General features: G+C 45.1%; 2 protein-coding genes across 4 annotated transcripts; both read right to left on the bottom strand.

Annotated features, from left to right (window-relative positions):
• Window positions 1-117: 117 nt before the first annotated feature.
• On the bottom strand, window positions 118-2,297 carry LOC106653084 (pyrroline-5-carboxylate reductase 3). Its single transcript, XM_014372331.1, has 5 exons — window positions 1,964-2,297; window positions 1,771-1,841; window positions 1,219-1,401; window positions 761-1,139; window positions 118-685 (listed from the first exon to the last, which is right to left on the bottom strand). The coding sequence occupies exons 1-5, from the start codon at window positions 2,031-2,033 to the stop codon at window positions 573-575; spliced, it is 816 nt and encodes a 271-aa protein (XP_014227817.1). The 5' UTR covers window positions 2,034-2,297; the 3' UTR covers window positions 118-572.
• Window positions 2,298-3,164: 867 nt separating this feature from the next.
• LOC106653221 lies at window positions 3,165-18,733 on the bottom strand. Of its 3 annotated transcripts, none has more exons than XM_023460634.1 (22): window positions 18,094-18,729; window positions 16,135-16,377; window positions 15,694-16,053; window positions 15,409-15,580; window positions 15,020-15,337; window positions 14,519-14,930; window positions 10,823-11,415; window positions 10,045-10,182; window positions 9,683-9,969; window positions 9,216-9,561; window positions 8,334-9,045; window positions 7,907-8,234; window positions 7,682-7,826; window positions 7,334-7,610; window positions 6,744-7,241; window positions 6,267-6,663; window positions 6,040-6,168; window positions 5,068-5,247; window positions 4,536-4,685; window positions 4,211-4,442; window positions 3,923-4,099; window positions 3,165-3,836 (listed from the first exon to the last, which is right to left on the bottom strand). In XM_023460634.1, exons 1-22 carry the CDS (start codon window positions 18,232-18,234, stop codon window positions 3,700-3,702), a joined length of 6,372 nt encoding a protein of 2,123 aa, XP_023316402.1. In that variant the 5' UTR covers window positions 18,235-18,729; the 3' UTR covers window positions 3,165-3,699. The 3 variants fall into 3 exon arrangements, with proteins under 3 accessions (XP_023316402.1, XP_014228062.1, XP_023316403.1); XM_014372576.2 differs by having other exon boundaries at window positions 14,534-14,930; XM_023460635.1 differs by lacking the exons at window positions 9,216-9,561; window positions 9,683-9,969; window positions 10,045-10,182 and having other exon boundaries at window positions 18,094-18,733.
• Window positions 18,734-19,278: the final 545 nt, after the last annotated feature.

Genomic DNA, 19,278 nt, shown 5'->3' with positions numbered 1-19,278 from the left:
ACGCGAGTCAAGTGGCCATTGTTTTGTTATTAATTTTTTTAACTTGGAGCTGTAGGTGAAAGTTTCTAAGAATTTACAATTCCTATAATATACTCAATGACGAATTATATACCTCGATTAAGTAGTCGATAGTTTTTTCAATTTATTGTAGTAATTTTTGCACATTTTCTATGTATAAAACGCGTTAACAGCACTATTACTGTACACATAATGTACGTGTAGACGAGTCGCGATTATAAAAATTACATTTAGATTATAGATATACATAAAAAAATAGAGAGAGAAAAACGACGCTTTAATATTTACGAATAAACATTAGCATTTTGCCTGAGTGCCATGTATAAAATACTCCGCTATGGGAACGATAATAGTTTCTAATTCTATAATAATATTATCTAGTACGTATCGAAATATCCGAAATAGTGTATAAAAATTTGTAGCACCATCCATTTGTTAATTAATTATATAAGGCATAATTTACAGATCACATTATTCGAGTCTCATTTCCTAAGCACCAAAAAAACCTAATTCGATCGAAGTTCGATGACACTTTTAATTTGCTATATCAGCTACTACTTGACTTTGGAAAATTGATCGCATCTGAGAGTCGCCGCCTCGATGGCGTCCATCACGGCGCCGCGAAAGCCGCCCTTTTCCAGCGCGTGTATAGCCGTAATCGTAGAACCTAAAAAACGAGTGGAGACAATTTTTTTGTTATTTTTCGTTATTCATAAATTAGTTTTAAAGAAATGGCACGAACCGGCCGGCGACGACACGTCGTCCCTCAGCTGAGCCGGATGCGCCTGCTGCTCCATGGCCATGGTGCCGGCGCCCAGGACCGTCTGCGAGGCCAGCCTGTAGGCGAGATCGCGCGGCAGACCCATCTTGATGGCGCCCGAGGCCATCGACTCGATCATCATGTAGACGTAGGCGGGCCCCGAGCCCGCCAGAGCCGTCACGGCGTTGATCCAGCCCTCGGGCACCTCGTCGCAGATGCCGACCGCCGAGAACAGCTTCTGGGCCAGCTCCAGGTCCTGGGGGCTGGCGTGGCTGCCGCGCACGTAGACGCTCGCGCCCTGGCCCACGACGGCCGGCAGATTCGGCATCACTCGCACGATCGGTGTGCCAGCGGGTAAATTCTGTAGGCGCGCGTGTGAAAACGAATGTTTTAGGATGCTCGAGAAAGAGAATTACAATTGAAGATCATGAAAGCCTTACGTCTTCGAGATTTTTGATCGATATGCCCATGGCTATGGACATGAGGACCTTCTTCGTGCCCTTGATGCTGTTCTCGATCTGGGGCAGAACTTGAGACACGACTTGGGGCTTGACGGCCAGCACGAGCACGTCGCCGTGCTCGGCCACTCTGGAATTCGAGAAAGTCGTCTTCGATTGCAGCTCCTAATTGTCATGAATGAAAAAAGGTGTCAGTCTTGCATCATAATACACGTGCATTGCGTTCGTGGTTTGGTATATAATTACGGAAAACAACGCGTATACGAAAGCAAACGCGTACACGCAGAGTCAACAAATAGGCGCCTCATAATATACATAACAAGAGCGCGTGTAAATGTTTCCATTTAAGCCAGGCGGAAGATTCAAAACGCTATACAGCAAGCAGATAAGGAATCGTAATCTATGATTATCTCGGCGCGTGCGAGTGTTTTAACTCGGGGAAAAATTTTAAACGTGCACCGGCTCTCTGTCTCTCGTTCTCTCGATTAATATTAACGAGCGTACGATGCAACGATAAATATGCGACAAACTCACCTCGAATCCTTTGACGCTCAAGTCGTCTCCTTGCGCGCAGCTAGCCAGCACGAGTTCTCCTTTCGTCAAGCCTGCGGGTGTGCGCGTGCGCAGGGGCAAAATTAATTCGAATGATCGTATGAAGGTGAGTGCAACGACACTTGAAATTTCGACAGATACTATAGATTATGATGCAAGCGAACGATCGTCTTACCTGATTTGATGAAACCCTTGGCAAGGGCCTGGGCCATCTTGCCACCGCCCAAGAAACCGATCTTCAACATGTTTAGTCACTTTTTTTGACGAGAAAAGTTGGCTCGTCGATTTCGCCGATTGTTCAAGATTCGAAGTTAATTAAAGAAGACAAAAAAGATCTTTGCACGTCGACTTTTGGCACCGATTCAGATCCGCCCTCGAACACACTTGTTACTCGTATGAAAAAAAAAAAAGAAATTACTTTAGAGTACGATCGCGAGACGCGTTAGACGTCGATGAACTGAGCAAAGCTTCTTTCGACGAGTCTCGCGGCCGATTATGAAAACTTTTGTTTCTTTCGAGCCACCGTCGCCACCGCCGCCGTTGCCGCCACTCTTTTATATGTATTATTATTGACGCGATGATCGTCGGTCGAGATATCGCAGCTGTGTACGCGATAATCGAAATCCTCTGCTGCTGTGCTTCTCTGCTGCTGCTGCTACTGCTGCGCTCGTTGTTTTTGTTTTCGAGTGCAGAATCAGACAATATCGAGCTTGCGCTAATGAGTCAAGGGTCGATCGACGCTCGGAGTAACAATTAATGGTAATAATAATAAATAAGGAACAAAAAGTGGTATGGAATAGTGGATCGAGGAGAACAAATGCACATATACTTATTTTTTGTAATTGTCAATGATAGCGCACACAATGTCAATTGCATTCGACGAGCGATTAGCGCGATGTTTATATCGTATCGACAAAACTAGAGATGACTATTTTCGCCAGATAAACAAGCAATTTTTCCATTTGGCGTACGTGCGCGTGTAAATAAAATCGCGCGAGGTCAACAAAAAAATAAGAAGTCTCTCGCTCGGCTTCGCGATAAGATGTCTCGTGCCACCGTTGTAATTCTCACGCGTGTGCAATTTATTGTATATTGCTCATAGTTCGGTAGAAACAAAAAAAAAAAAGAAAGAAAAGAAAGAGAGAAAGAGAAAGAACAAATTAATGCTCCCGCAATCGCATTATCGTGGCTCGACTCATGACCCATCGCAAAATTCGACGTCCAGTCTTGCAGTTATGCCGCGTCGAGTTCTGCGCGCACGAGATAACGCGAAATCGATCATCTCTCGGCTATTTTCATAAGTACTCGACGATTATCGGTATTTGCATTGGCTTTTCAGTTCATGTAATGAAAAAATAACTCTTTTGTGTTGTTGCTAAATTTTATGAGTATATAATTTTATCATATATTTGTATTGCACTCGCTACAATTCTTGAGTAAAAGTAGTATACATAAATATGAGTCGAGGGACCAAAATACATAAGTGTCTACAATTCAACGATAAAGGTAAACACGATGAAGAAGCCGATCAGCACACAGGTACACTCGCACACGCACACACATTTATAAATATTGACTCTTCATCGCGGATCGTTATCGAGGTGCGCTGACTTGGGTGTCTGACCGCCGCAAGCCAGTTCACGATCTTAATATTCCGATACACAAATCGATTGCCTAATTATTTTTAATATTATTACAGCCAATAAAAATAATATCATACAATTGCATAATCGATGCATTTGTTTTTTGTACTTTTTGTTTTGTTTTTGGTTTCGTATAAAAAATATACATATAATTCTCATTCGGGTATTTTCAAAGACTAAACAGTTTTTTGTACTTTTTTTTTCATTTTCATCGCGATTATTAACAGGGTATATGTAGAATTATGTTTTTATGGCAGCGCGTTCAAGATCATCTTCCTATCATGGATTGCCGTATCTTTTGGTCGATCCACTTGCGATAGTGAGCGATTCGTACGTAGACGCCCGGTCGATTGGCCCGGCCGCACTGCTCGCCCCAGCTGGTCAAGCCGTACAGCGTGAAGGCACCTGTAGCAAGAGAAAAACAAAGATACAAGTTCGTTGTTACTCCCGCTCGCTTCAACACAGTCAACGGCATTTTTGTACGATATTACCGTTGAATTGACAGGCCAAGGGGCCACCCGAGTCGCCGTCGCAGGTGTCGGGTCCGCCCTCGAGGTGGCCGGCGCATATCATGCCGTCGGTTATGGCGGCGCCGTACACGTCCTGGGCCTTGCAGATGCGCTCGTCGATCAGCGGCACCCAGCCGAATCGCATCTGTCTCGAGTGCACTGCGGAAAATGAGCGTGCGCGCGAGCACGTACGATATGAGATTATTCATTTTGCTCGTATCGATGCCAGACGCGTCTACGAAAAAAAAAGAGCGGAAAAAAAAGACTCACTCGACGAGCCAGCCTCGATGCTGCCGAAGCCGCTTATCGTGCAGTTGAGATTCGTCGGGTACTCGATGTTCTCGTGCGGCAGACAGATCGGCATCACGTGCCTGCCCAGTGCCAGGCCGCGTCCCTTCAGCAGCACCAGAGCTATGTCGTTGTTGTACCTGTGGCCCTTGCGGAACTCCTCGTGCACGTAGTAGTCCTCGATGTTAGCTTCGACTTCGGTGCCTTCGTCGATCTGAGGCATTTTCGAGGTCAAATTTCCAAAATGAGTTGGATAGAATTAAAAAAAAAAAAAGGTCGAACGAGGAGTTTGGTATCGGTAACTTACATCGGTATTGTAATCACCCGCCCGGACGACGTAAGTACCTTTGTTGTAGCCCTCGAGGCAGTGAGCCGCAGTGAGGACGTGCAGAGGCGACAGAACCACGGCCCCGCACCAGTGGGTCGTCTTGCTGTGACCTCTCACTCGTATGCTCGCCTGTACATAATATATTATATTTTTACTTATACGCGTATGAGTACGATCGTATTAAAAAAACAATGAGAGAACGACAGGATCACTAAGTAGTTCGAGTCAACATCGTGGTAGACTTGCACGTGGTCATATATAACTAATTTTACGAAAAAATCTCTCATTAAAAACTGCAGCATACTAGTTTTCTGGTAAAAGAATCACTCCTCTCTTTTAGATCTAGTCATTACACGGTTTTCGAAAAATTTGCATTGAAAATCAAATCGAGTCATTTTTGTCGGCGTTTTTGAAAAAAACAGAGAATATCTTCGCTACAGAATCTTGTCTGCATTTAAAAGAGAGATAGTCTTCTGTTTAGTGGCAACATAATCTTCATTTTTTATTTTACCTGCCAGGGATAAGAGCCGGGCGGCGCGATCGAACTGCGCACGACCCGCGACGAGACGAGATCGTCCTCGTCTTTGAAGTCCTCGGCGCGTTTACCGCAGTCGCTCGGCAGGACGTCGTCGATGTTGAAGTGCAGCGGCCGCTGACGAGCTGTCGGTCTCTTGCCGCGCACGTTCACCCACTGTTTTGGGCCCACAAAATATTCATGTATAAAAAAAAATTAAGTTTTCTTGTTTTCTTTTTTTTCAGACACGAAGAAATGAGAAATAAATCTGGATTCGTATTTTTATTGTACATTAAAAAAAACAACAGTGAGATCGAGAGAAAAATAAAAACCAAATTGTACTGCGTGTTCTTTTTTTGTAAAATCATTCTTTATTCATTTTTTTTTTTTTTTTGCATATACAACAGTATTACAATCTTTGCATTTTTTAAACAAACTGAGTATAATTTGTCATGGCACTCACTATTAAAGCTCTAGATTTGTCAGTAAATATATAATAATAAAAAATGGCACACAATATAGGTAAAACAGTTCGCTAACGAACCCAAGATATATTTATCACTGCTTTTTGTGCAAAAATTAGATGAGAAACATAAAAATTTCCGCGAGTTTATCATAATTAGTGGTAAAACTTACACATGTAATATCTAAAAATTATAAAACTATATATATTTTTTTTTGGCATCGTGTTCATTCTATGGCACTGGTGCTGGTAAGCTTTGTTCTTTGTTTTCGTTTTTGGTCAAAATATATTATAATAATTAAAAATAAAAACGACGAGTAAAAATTAAAAATGTCATATGGATAATGTGCGACGTGGTGTTGTTGCGCCTCGCGAAGTATAATACAGTCGACGATGATGCATACACGCGACAACTTTTTATACTTTTAATATTATTATTATTTATACGGGCACGATCATTCGGCTCGAACGCGTTTCTTCGGACGCGCGTGTCTGGCTCTAATTACCTCGTAATCGGCTGGCAGCGTGCCGGCGCTGCACACGACCCCGGCGTCCTCGTTGTGGGCGCAGTTGTGCCTGCCCCAGTGGTCGTGCTCGCAGCGATACAGTTGCGTCTCGTTGCCGATGCAGTTCACCTGTAACGCACGGAGACACGAGTTCAGCGTCGATATTATATACATACACATTCATATGCCGCTGATTTAAAAAAAAAAATAATAATAATCGAACTCACCTCGTCGAGCCAGATGGGTCCTTGACCCGGACCGAAGTAGCCGTCCTTCTTGACCATGGCTGGGCCGCCGTAGCCGAGCGAGCGACAGATGACGCTGGCGGTGACGTTGGTGAAGTCGTCGTCGCAGACCGTGCCCCAGATGCCGTGGTGGCGTATCTCGACGCGGCCCTCCATCGGGCTGCTGCCGTTGGCCAGGCGCAGCTCGAAGGGCGCCTCGCAGTGCGCGGCGCTCTCGTCCGAGCCGTCCGGGCAGTCCTTCACCTCGTCGCAGATGAACGGCGTGGGTATGCACATGGGCGACGAGTCGCACTTCCACTGGCCCTCCTGGCAGACGTCGCTGCTGGTCTTGCAGACGACGCCGACCGCCTCCTCGGCACGGCAATTGTGCTTTCCCCAGCTGTATCAATGACAGACGTAACGACGATAAAATATAATCGTGGTAAAAAATGTAACGGCACAAACTCGAGGCTCGCTTACCCCTCGTTGTCGCACTCCCTGAGCGAGCTTTCGTTGCCCTTGCACCTCAGCTGATCGACCATGAAGGAGTCCGGCGGATTCATGTTGCCGTAGAAACTTCCAGGGCGCACCTCCACGGCGCCGAGCTGAAAGCCGAGCTCCCGACAGACGACGTGGGCGGCCTTGATGGTGAAGCCGTCGTCGCAGACCTGGCCCCACTTGCCCAGCACCTTGACCTCGACTCGGCCCTCGTGCTTGGAGTCGGCCACGCCCGCCAGTCTGATCTCGTAGCCGAGATTCTCGGCCGTGCAGATCTTCTCGTCGGACCGGTCGCCGCAGTCGTTCCTGCCGTCGCACACCGTGCTCCGATTCACGCACTTCTGATTGGCGCAGACGAACATGTTCTCGCAGTCGATCGAGCGGTCCTTCATCTCGTAGTAGTCGTGCTCGGGGCTTGGGACGAGGGCCCCGGTCGTGCCGACGTTGCTGTCCGACAAATAGCAGACGTTGCCCTTGGCTCTGTACGTGCGTCGAGAAAAATACAGCGTTAGCATCGATTTAATCGTAAAATTTTCCGAGAGAGGTTACAATAAGAAGAGCCATTAACTCACTCGTGGGTGAAGGATCTGCAGGTGAAGTCGGCCTCCTTGCAGCGCAGAGCGCAAGTCTTGACGGGCGTATTGAGCCACTTCTCGATCTCGTAGCCGTCGAGTCGTTGGCGCGGATGCTTCTTGAAGAAATTCAGGTGGCTCGAGCACTTGCGCTCGTCGATGCCGTTGGAGCAGTCCTCCTCGCCGTCGCAGACCCAGGGCGACGGTATGCACTCGCCGGGCGAGCACTCGAAGTGCTTGGGCTTGCAGTTGCCGGTCAGGTGGGACTTCTTCGCGACTGTCGGAATGGCGAGTTTTGACAATTTGATTTTCGTCCGCAAAGAGGATGTTATTGAATGAGGAACTTACTCGATTTGCCGCAGTACGGTATGTCGCAGTACTCGAACTCTCCGCGGGGTCCGGTGAAGCACCAGGGTCGGGCCTCCTTGCCGGGATTTGGATTTCGGCAGTGATTGTGAGATTTCAAGCTGTCCCTCACCTCGCGACTAGCTACCTGATGATGAAAACGTTTTTCCGTTACTGTATCGATTTATTATTTTGTCGAGGAGAAAACAGAATCGAGAATATGCGCACTTTGGTCAAAAGTGGCCCAGCCACCATCGGATCTCCCCAGGACAGGCACTCGCGACCCTCCATCGTGACGCTGGCGTTGCCCGTGTAATGATGCCCGTTGCCGTAGAGGCAGCCGATGTCGTCGTAGGCCCGCTCGCAGACGAACGCGTGGCCCTTGTTCGAGGCGGCGCAGTCCTCCACCTCCCAGAAGAAGTAGTCGGCCTTGCACTTGTTGTCGGGCCTGTCGTGGCAGGGGAACTTGCGCGTCATGACGATGCAGACGGGCCGAGCGCCGGCCACGGGCACGACCCTCCTGTCCTCCAGCCAGCCGGGCCACCACTTGGTGTATCTAACGAACGACAAATCGCACTTAGCACCTGGCTTCGACTGGTTCGAGCAGTTTCTCTGGTAACGCCGGCGGGCGTTGATACGCGCGTGCTTTACTGACTTGAATTTGGCGGCGCTGCTGTCCTCCCACATCCAGATGGTGCGATTGAGGGTCTTGAAGCCCATGCCCGAGGTCATGACCGAGTCGACCATCGGCTTGGTCTGCGCCAGCAGCTCCGACACGAAGTCGTTCTCGGCCTGGTCGACCAAGTCTAGGAGGCGCGAGCCGCGCGCGTGACAGTAGTCGTGCGCCTCGTCGTGGCTCAGGGCCTTGGACGCATCCGCGACGTGGTAGCACTGGCCGTTGTGGGCCCGCTCGTCGGCTCGACAGTGGGCCTGTCGGTTGGGAAAGCAGCGCACGCCGATGGCGTCGCGCTCGATCTCGCAGCTGTCGGCCTCGTGGCGGAACAAGCAGTTCTGGAATTTGGCCTCGGTGCCGTTGCACGCGACCGAGCTCGCGGCTATCCAGCTGGCCCCGGGCACGTTCGAGGGTCTGCCCTGCCAGACGTAGGCGGCGCCGCGCTGATAGCCGAGCTGTCGGCAGACGACGTCGGCCTCCCTCTGGCTCCAGGCGTCCTGAGAGTCGCAGACGACGCCCCAGCCCGGTTTGGCGCCCTGGACCTCGACGTAGCCCTCCGAGGGGTCCTTGCCGCCGCGGAGTCTCACCACTTGGCCCGAGATGGGTGTCATTTGGCCGGGCATGGGCGAGTCCGGAGTGACTTGCGAGGCCGAAATCACCGGTGGAGAGTAATGAACGGGGAAGGGCGGTTCCTCTGAAAATTAATAATGAACAAACATTTGGAGAAACCGATCACTTGTAAGGTTTAGAGAGTAGAAAGATAGCGAGTTCGGTGCAACGTGAATTGAAAAGCACAATCGATGCATGCAAAAATAAAGCTCGTCGTTAATCGTATTAATAACAGCCAGAAAAACAAAGATTTACCATTGATGAACGACTCCAATTCGACATCCAACAAATAGTTCGGATCTTGGTTATTAATTTTCATTACAACCGATTTGTCGTCTTTATTCTCCGCCGCCGGTGCGTTTTCGTTGCTGCTGTCTTTGTCGGGTATCCATTTGATGGCTGATATTTCCGTGGTGAGCTCTAGAATAGGCTGCGCGTTAACGCTGGGCTTCTTCTTCATCGGCAGTATCGCGGCCAGCGGATTCCAGTCCTCCTCGAGCTCGATCGAGACGGTCGGCACATTGTCGGGGCTCAGCTTGGACGGATTGTAGACGAAGGCTTTGTTTCTGTCGTACGAGTCGAACACGTTTGCGAACGGGGACTGAATCGACAAATACGTTTTTTTTTTTTCGATACACACACAGACACGCATAAAAAAATTAACATTATCATGATGATTGCGTTCGAGACACCTTAGGGAAAAAAAAGTTGATAATTTTTACCGGTTGCTCGTCGTCTTTGGGAAAAACCATGTCTGGTTTCCAAGTGGATGGGCTCGCAGCGGTGGTACTCTTTTCCGTCGTCGTTGTCAACGACTGCGTAGTCGGTCTCGGAGTCGTCGTGGTCGTGGTCGTCGCCACGCCAATGACGCTCGGGACTCTGCCTCCCGGGCCGGACGAGGCTATTTGTTGCCTCGTTCTCGAGTGACCCTGATCGATGATCAGATCTCGCGAGGGCACGAAGCGTCCCCTCGTCCCGACTTGCTGATGATGATGATGACCTTGGGTAACTTGAATCGGTCTCAAGTTAGGTCTTACGTATCTATGCGTGTATCTCGGGCGCAAATAGTAGGGGTAAAAGTTACCTATGGGCCTGGGCGTCGTCGTGGTCGTCACGTATCTCAGCACGGACGACCAGGACTGGTAATTATTGTTCGCATTCTGTATGTTTGGACTCGGCGGTCTCTCGTACGGTTTGTCGTAAGGATTTACGTGATTCGGTCCTATACGGATTGCACAAAGGTATTAGTCACAAAGTGTTACGTGCAAAAACACGCGGTGCACAGCTGCAGGTGCCCGAAGATCTTTTATTTCGGCGATTGCGTGTAGCAATATTATTTGATTCACTAATTCTTTGGTAGAAATTCTTAACATTTTATGGCTAGTTTGAGACGTGGTAGATTTGCTTTTGACAAATGAGAATCATTACTTCGACCTTCTATATTATTATTTTGACTTTACCACTTGCAAATTTACAGATTAAGATATTCGCCATCTAGTGGCAGAGTCTGAAAGTGGTATAATTACCGAATTAAAAGTAGTTGGAAATTAGTCTTAATTTTCCAAGACAATTTATTGTTCATTTTCGAGACATTTAAAATGAGTATAATATTTATAAAAAATTGTAACAGAAATATGGAAAAAATAAATCACTTAATTGTAATATATTTTAAAACATTCAAAATAATCATTTTCTTTATCGTCAGGCCATTATAAATGTTGAGACTTTCTACTAGGATTGGTACTCGCAGAAAAGTGCCGAGTGTCAGTATTTATTACTTGCGGTGCAAAAAGTGTGAGATTCATCAAAGAAATGTAAAAAAAAAAACGAACTTTGAAACGAATCGAAACGTCTAATCTTACCTTGATTATACGGACGCATGCGTCCCGGTCTCTCCTCGAAACCTCGGCCCATGCCGCGCCAACTGTTGGACACGGGGGCGCTCGCGGGTGGCTCGGGCGCGCTCCACCTGTCGTTGTTCCTGCTGTAGTTGCGCCGATCGATGATGATCGGCGACGATATCGGGCGCACGAGTTGCGCATTATTGGCGGTTCGCGAGGGAGGCTCGGCCCAAGCTCGACCGGTGTTCAGCGCCGGCGAGCCACCGTCGTTTTCCTCGCTCGAGGACTCGTACGAAGACGACGAGCCCTTGGGAGGATATTGGACCGGATTGTAGTCGTGCGGGTAAGCGTGGCCGTTCACGGGGCTTTGGCCGTGAATACGATGAGTGGTCGGCTGGGTTACGCCGGGTCTGACGTTGACCACGGGCACGGGGAAGTTTTCGTAGCCCGGTTGCGAGCCCCGATTCAGATAAGCGTACTGCTGCTGCGGCTGCTGCGGCTGTTGCTGGGCGTAGCGGTGATTGGGATAAAAATTCTCGTATCCCAGCTGTGGGAATTTCTGATTTCCATAATGAGGGCTCTCAGGTTGTTGAACTGCTGCTGGCTGATCATCCCTGCAGACGAAAAAGTATATTATAAATAATGATGTTGAAATTTTCATAAATTACATTTTTCATTGAAATCTATATCTTTTATAGGATTTAGATAAACTTATGATACAGAACATGGTAATGAATGCGATCTTCGTAATTTATATTGTTTTTAAAAGTACTAAAATTATAGAAACTTCCGATTTTTGAGTTTTAATAGTTCTGTTCTGTAATATTTTACAGACTCAGCTCAAGATTTTTATTGTTATTTGGTGTTTTGTTGAACCCGAAAATTATACGAATCTGACTCGATTTTATCGATTTACAGCGAAGCCTCTTTCAATGGACATCACTCAATAGTAGACACTCTCCAAATAGCAGATTAATCTTGCGGACCCGGCAAAAGCACGTTGTTTCTTATAAAACTAGCGTAAAAAAACGCTAAAGGAAATAAAATTGTATAGATATATCAAAGCTTTTTGAAATAAAATAAAAATAAATAAATCTTCTTGATATAAAATTGAATTATATCACAATAATCCCATTTCCATAATGTCTAACTGATTGTTGAAGCCTATTTGTGTAATTGATTATAAAGGGATTGAGGCATAACAATAGTATGTTTAATTCTTGTTATAAATTTTTTTCACTTTTGCGGACACCTCTCTATAGAGATCGATTGCTCGATGACATCTAATTGCCGTCAGCATTCGATATTCAGAGGTTTCACTAAATTAAAAAAATGGGAATGTATTGATCCAGGTTGAAATTCTGAAAAATTTATGGCTAATTTTTGATAAACGTGTAACGTTTCCTTAAACCTTTTATGAAAAATTTATTTTTGTCACTTGACACTGACAAGGAGAGCTTTTCAGGTCCGGGTCATGGATTTGCTTCAATTATTTTTGGCGGTCTCCAGCTGGTACCCAATACTGAAGCTTCCTGTGCTTAGTTTGATCCAACGGGCCTTAGGGCCCATTTTTAGAGGATTTTCCACTTTATAAAAAAATCTTTGTTATTTTCTATATCGATTTAGAAGTACTAAAACGAAAAAATGCAACGATCAAAAGTTTTAAAATTTTCCAAAGAATCTGCTTGAATTTTTTCAGAATTTTCGGGACCATCTATCACTCAATTCAAGAGGCCCAAATTTGACGCTATTTCAATAGATTTTAGGACTCCTTAAAGAGAGTGGTAAATGGTCTCAAAAATTCTGAAAAAATTCAAGCAGACTCTTTGAAAAATTTTAAAACTTTTAATCGTTGCATTTTTTCATTTCAATACTTCTATACCGATATAGAAAATAATAAAGATTTTTTCATAATGTGGACAATCCTTTAAAAAATGGGCTCTGAGGCCCATGAGATCAAACTAAGCACAGGGAGCTTCAGTATTGGGTACCAGGAAATCCATGACCCGGACCTGAAAAGCTCTTCTTGTGAGTGTATCATCTCACTGTTACATTGCGTTCAGTTTGAACTTCGAGTAGAGCGAATTCAATTTGGGTGATTACATTATACTTTGTCACTTCAATTTTTTGTCTTTTGTTAGCAGCTGTAGCTAGCACCTAACCGCCATCACCATCAGGGTCATATTACCTTCAAAAAAAAGCCAGTAAAATAGAATATCGTGCTTGGACTTATACAAATGTTTGTACTTTCTCGCTTGCAGATTTACAGATGAAGGTACTCGCCATCTGGTGGCAAAGAGTCAAAGTGGTTGAAAACTATTCAACATTTTTGAAACGATTGAGGTATTTCCATGATTACAGCGGGAGCAACAGTGGGGAAAGGGGGTCTGTACTAAAGTACAGTTATTTCCACGGCTAATATGGTCAGCCGTTTAATATGACCATAACTATCTTATGAAATTTGAAAAAGTTAGTGCTATCAACTTCTTAAAACCAAACTATCTGAGCTTTCAGAGATTTAAAAAAAAGACGTTCAAAAAAACTGATTGACTATTTTTCATAAAAACTAATTCTCATGATAAATTGAGAATACTAAATAATTAGCAACCACTATTAAAAATTTCTATAACTTTTTGGTATTTTCAATACTGAATGCCTATGTCTGGCATAGCTGTCCGCATGTTGGCATATGTGAACGGCAGCAAAATTTATGTCAAAAATAATTGATTGCTTTGTATAATGTTTCGTTACTAACATATATCAAGAAGTCAAATTCATCGGACACATTTTTTAGATGGTGATAAAAAGACAATAACAAATTTAAAAAAAAAATCAGTTCCTTATCAAATTTAAGAACAATATTGAGCAGTTTTTTAGATCTCTCATTACTTCAATATAATGATGGAAAATTGTCATTTCTATTTGAATTAAAATGCACTTCATATTTCTATTATCTTATTGAATCAGAAAAATTATCAAAAACAAGCCAATAAAAATGTATATATTTTAAAACATATCAAATGATCTTTTTTGGATATTACAGCGTTATTAACGTCGAGAAATTCTACGAGGGGACCAAGTATTTACAGTATTTGTAATATTAGTGCTTGCATTAAATTGCATCAATAAATCTAATATATTATAGGTAGAATTAACATACAATGAGCATCAGATTCGGTGTTCACTGAGAAGATTTTCGTAATATATAAAAATATTAAATTCATCATTGTAAGTTAATATCTGTGAAGCGTCAATGCAACAAAATTATTTAGTTCCAAGATTTTTTTCCTCAAAAATTACTTTAAATCCGAAAAAAATTATTATTTTTATTTCAATGAACATGAAAAAGTGGTTAATTCTTATAAAATAAAGTTTATTACCAAACAAAAAAAATATTACTATTAATATCATAAAAATTAATACTTATTAGTAATTATAGAAAGCCGTAAGCTTAGTCGGTCAGTGATTGTAAAATTTTGAAAATGAATTGTTATTTACATATCTATGTTTTAATCTACGTTTTAGGTCAATAATTTTTTAGATTATTGTTATTGAGTCAAATCATTATTTTACAAAATAGGTGCATTAATTTTAGTTTAATATAAATTAGTATAAAATTAGTAATAGTTAATTTTCAAACCACTCGTTAGTTTTAGGCATGCAAATGGTTGTATCTACTTTTTGCTACAAAAAAAATTGTAATAGTATTTTCTCTACTTTTTCCTTGCGTGCCTTTGATCGATGTCGGTGTACGGTCCCTGGGTATTCGCGCCATTGGCCGATTCCTCCGCGTCCGAGTCGGGAAAGCGGAAGTGCGAGCCACCGGGCTGATAACGATGATTGTGCTGATGATGATGCGATCCGTACTCGATCGGCAGGGACGTCGCGAACTCGTCGTCGTTGATCTGACTGGGGAATCCCGGACCGCTTGGATAGGGCTGCTGATGAGGAATGACAGGCCTGCTCAGCGGCTCTTTGCGATTCTCGGGTTTGTCGTAATAATTGATGACCGTCGGGAGCGTGGCTGGACCGGTGTACGGATGACGCGGGGGAGGAGCTCCTTTCCACTCAGACTCCTCGTCCTCCTCCTCGTTCTCATCCTGACGATCTACGCTGGGTTTTTTATATTCTGAAAACGATAAGATCGACTCGTTAACGTTTACTGTTCGAAATAATTTTGAGCTTCGAAATGAAACTCAAATTTTACGATCATATTACCATTGCTGCAATCGGGCACGTTGTAGGGCCAGTCGCAGACGCTGGAGATGGGATTGAAGACGGTGCCGGGGCCGCAGTCCATCCTGTAGGTGTTGCCATTGGCGCATTGTAGGAACTTGGTGCAGGAGTCCGGATCGGGCAGGAGGCCGCTGAAGCCGGGCGGGCAGTTGATTTTGCGAGGGGCGCGCGGAGTCGTGGCCACGACGCGGGGACTCGGCGTCACGTTGTGCGACGTCTCGGCGTACTCGGAATCGGCAGGCTGTCTGCCGGCGCTGTGCTCGACAACTCCCGCCACGGAAACTCCCGCTTCGGAAACGCCTGCAAATCGGAGAACAAAAATAATACAAGTTCCAATGATACAAATAAAATTATTCACTCATTTATTTTACCTTCGCAGCCCTTGACGTTTTTCGGATAATCGCAAACACCCAGCAAGGGATTGAACGCGGTACCAGGTGCGCAGTCGACGACGTACGTGTTCGAGTTGACGCACTGCAGGAATTTCGTGCATTCCGTGGGATGGGCCATAAGTCCGGTCAAACCAGGTGGACATTTCGGCTTCTACGGATCGAATTGCAACGCAACGATTAATATAATTATGATTCACAAGCTAGCACGATTATTTTATTCGTTAAATTATTTAATTCGTATAAGTATATTATCATTGTATGTACTTGGTCGTGGCTGTCCCTCCTGTCGACGTCGTCGCTACCACCCGCACTGCCGGAGGCCTGCTGCTGCTGAGCCTCGCCAAAGTCGCTTACATCGATGCCCAGCTCCGAGCTCGACAGGCACTTGACCTTGTTCGGGAAGTCGCACTCGAGATCGTCCGGGCTGAACAGAGTGCCCGGGGCGCACGGCTCGACCACGGCCCGGCCGTTCCAGCAGTTCACGTAAAAGCGACAGTCGAGCGGATAGACGAAGACGCCCGTGGAGTCGGTGCGCGGACATTTGACGCCGAGCACTGGGTCGTACAGGGCGACGCGATCCGACCGCGCCTGACCCTGCGGAGTCGGCTCCTCTTTGCGCGGCTTCTACGTCATCGAATCATACGAAAATTCATTTATTTCGCATTGGATCGGATTTATCGATCAGTCGCGGGCTGCTATATGTACCTTGCTGTCGTTCGACACGCCCTCGTACCATTCCTCGTTTACCTTACGATCGTGGCTGCCGTACTGATTCTGACCTCTCGACAGTTCCCATTTGGAGGCTGGAGCGGACGGTGGAGGAGTACCCAGAGGTGGATACTCGGGATAGTACACGGGGGGTTGGGTGCTGGAGGCCGCATGATGCTGCTGCCAAGTGGCCCAGTTCACCACTCGTTTCGCCAATTTATGATCGCTTCCATCGTGATTCTGTCAATGTCATCGTTAATAAATCTCATGGTGTAATAAATTAAATATAGTGAATAGTAATATATCATCAATAGCATACAATAAATTATACCAAATTTCAAGGCTACAACATAATTGTCCTTATCTCGATAAATAAGTGGCTTGTGACCGATTGCGCGAGATAAAAGGTCGACATCTCGAGTACTTCGGCGCACAGTAGTATGTTGACACATACGAGAAAAAATATTTGTTATCTATACAAGTATAGGCATGTACGTGAAAATTTATAATTCAGCACGCGGGCGCTGATACATATTACGCGTTTCGCCGAACTGCGAAGAAGAAGAGAAGAAGAAAAAAACCAACCAGATGTGTCGCAACGGATGAAAATACTCGAGTACTCGGTAAGCGAGATCTTAATCAAAAATACCGAGGCGGCCTTTGCACACACACATTAAACGCGTGAGCGAGCTTTTTTATCGCACTCCATCGGCAGCGACACATTTTCATAATACGCGAAAAAAAATGTCAAAATTCTTCGCCCGCCAATATCAAATTCGAGAAAAATGATTTAATCGCGAGTATTATGAATATATACGCATCGATCTCTCAAAGGCTCGAAAGATAAGCTAAGTGCGGTATTCAAACTAAAATTTTGTTATCATAATCGTCGTTCAAATGTGCGTTATAGTGACTCATACTGTCTTAAGTGTCGCTCGCGAGTCAATTATCACGAATAATGGTAAATTTGATTCGAATTAATATCGATGTATGTATACTCTTTTTAACTCGCAATATATATCTGCCATTAATGACAGAAACACGCGACTACACCAGCTATATAAATTTACAGTGTATTTCAATTATGAGCAAAATATCGCATCGAGGGGGCAATACCGAGCGAAGGAAGAGCCAGAGAGCTCTCGGGCCGCGATGTATATTTTCTTTAAAAATAGAGGCCAAAAAATACGTGAATGCGAACGCACAGCGCGAATACGTTTTAAAATTAAATCTTTTCCACGACGATCATTTCCACGACGCTCGTGACACATTCAAACGAGGAGATAAAAAAGAAAAACTAAAAGAATGATCTTCGTTTTTATTTTACTCGTGTATATTTTGTAAAAATTTTCTGAAACGAACGATAGCACGCGCACGACTCGTGAGAATGAAAATACAGAAGTAAAAAACTAACGATGATGATGTTCGAGGCAAGTCGCGACAAACATCAGCTGTGTTAGGACATTTTACGAAGAAATCGATGAAAAAATTCAAGTGGCTCTTCCTCTCCGATCGAATCGCGCAGCGCAACTATAAACACGCGTGATGCATACACCACGCATATATACATACGTATATAGCACGAGTAGCGTATAGAGAATCGTTACAGCTCAATTAAAGTATCGCGTTGCAACGATACCGCATACACATACGCGTGCATTGTACACAAATGCATGCGCGTACACATGTGCGAAATTGCCATGTCACTGGCCCGTACTCACATTGTCGCACACACGACGATCGTGTGTGCATTATTACACGCTAATATAACGCCGCGAACGAATCACGTAACGCCGTGCACTCGCACGACTCGGATGATATAATTATTGTTATCGTTACTTATTATTTCTTCTTCTTTTTTTTTTATTATGTTTGAAAAATTAACGCAACACAATCGGCGCACAAAGCTCGCACACGTGTGCAGGCGCGCGAGAGCTGTATGTAAACATAAATTACCTTGTCAGCGGCGGAGAGGCGCAGTGTCGATTTATTATTATCGTCTGCATCGGCGGTAGCGGCGGCAACGACTCGCTGCTGCAGCAGCAGCAACGACAGCACCAACAACAGCAGCAAGCTCGATGATTCTCTTACGATCATTCTCGATCGTGTGTATCGTGTGTATATGTGTGTGTTTTTGACTCCTCGTCTTTTCCCACAGTAAGTATCGTGGCGCAGAGAGTCTTTTATATACTATCAGTCACTCGGAATCAGAGTTCATTCTTTATTCGCTTACAAATCCGTCCATTATCCGTGTCCAGCTCATTAGCTAGCACGGCTAATTGAACTCCGATCGCCTCTAAATAACAAAATATAATTTACGGTAAATATGCTTTTCGCGATCTTTATCCGCGTCGACGCACACAATGGCTCGTAAATGCAGATTTTGTTTTGACAAGACAAGACCGAGACGATCGAGGAACTTTTCCGCGTGTGTCTCGTGCGTGGTGTGCGGCGCACAGTGCCTAGTGTGCAACGCGGCGCGCAAGTACAAACTACCGCCTTGGCGTTGGCGGCATGTCTTCTCTCGGCCGTATGATATATAAAAAGCTCTGCGAAGCGGCGCGCGGCTCGTATACTCTCGAGCGCTTCATATACAGTCGACGACGACGATACAAAATTATACTCTTCTTGACATCGCGAGCGAGCGAGCGAGCGAGCAAGACAGAGAGAGACGAAAAACACGATTATCGTTCAAGTGTTTCCAGTGGAGGGTTCATGTACGATGATATATATATACAGGCGCGTGTGACATGTATACATCAACTTATACTCGCAAGCTGAGAAAAAAAAGAGAGAGATGCGCGCGAAGGCCAAACGCGCGTATAAGCCAAGCAACGCATCTGGCCCGATTAATGAAAACACACCACATGACCCAAGAATTGCGACGAACGGGCGGCCGCACGTATACACAAGAGGGTACATTTAAACTGGACGCGCGTGTAATCTCGAGAGCTTCGCGTATCTCTTTTTTTTTTTTATTTTACTGTAGCGCATGTGCCAGCTACATTAATATAAATTCTAAGGCGCTCCGAGCTCGACTTTAGAACGTGGCGTGGGCAATGTGTCATGCAACGTACGTTTCTTTGTTGAAACTTGCGGCCGGCGCGCGCCGGGCAGTCGTCATATACAAGTGGCACTAAT

Source organism: Trichogramma pretiosum, unplaced genomic scaffold (genome assembly GCF_000599845.2).
Source record: "Trichogramma pretiosum strain Unisexual culture from Peru unplaced genomic scaffold, Tpre_2.0 scaffold30, whole genome shotgun sequence".
Lineage (NCBI taxonomy): Eukaryota > Metazoa > Arthropoda > Insecta > Hymenoptera > Trichogrammatidae > Trichogramma > Trichogramma pretiosum.
The sequence above is the reverse complement of the archived record's forward strand: the minus strand, read 5'-3'. Positions and strand labels throughout refer to the sequence as shown.

Coding starts and splice junctions, on each gene's coding strand:
- LOC106653084 (XM_014372331.1), bottom strand. CDS start 2,033: ATGTTGAAGATCGGTTTCTTGGGCGGTGGCAAGATGGCCCAGGCCCTT. Junction 1,402..1,770: donor TGAGCGTCAAAGGATTCGAG/GTGAGTTTGTCG, acceptor CATGACAATTAG/GAGCTGCAATCGAAGACGAC. Junction 686..760: donor CGACGTGTCGTCGCCGGCCG/GTTCGTGCCATT, acceptor CTCGTTTTTTAG/GTTCTACGATTACGGCTATA.
- LOC106653221 (XM_023460634.1), bottom strand. CDS start 18,234: ATGATCGTAAGAGAATCATCGAGCTTGCTGCTGTTGTTGGTGCTGTCG. Junction 15,338..15,408: donor AAACGTCAAGGGCTGCGAAG/GTAAAATAAATG, acceptor TCCGATTTGCAG/GCGTTTCCGAAGCGGGAGTT. Junction 14,931..15,019: donor CGTGCCCGATTGCAGCAATG/GTAATATGATCG, acceptor TATCGTTTTCAG/AATATAAAAAACCCAGCGTA.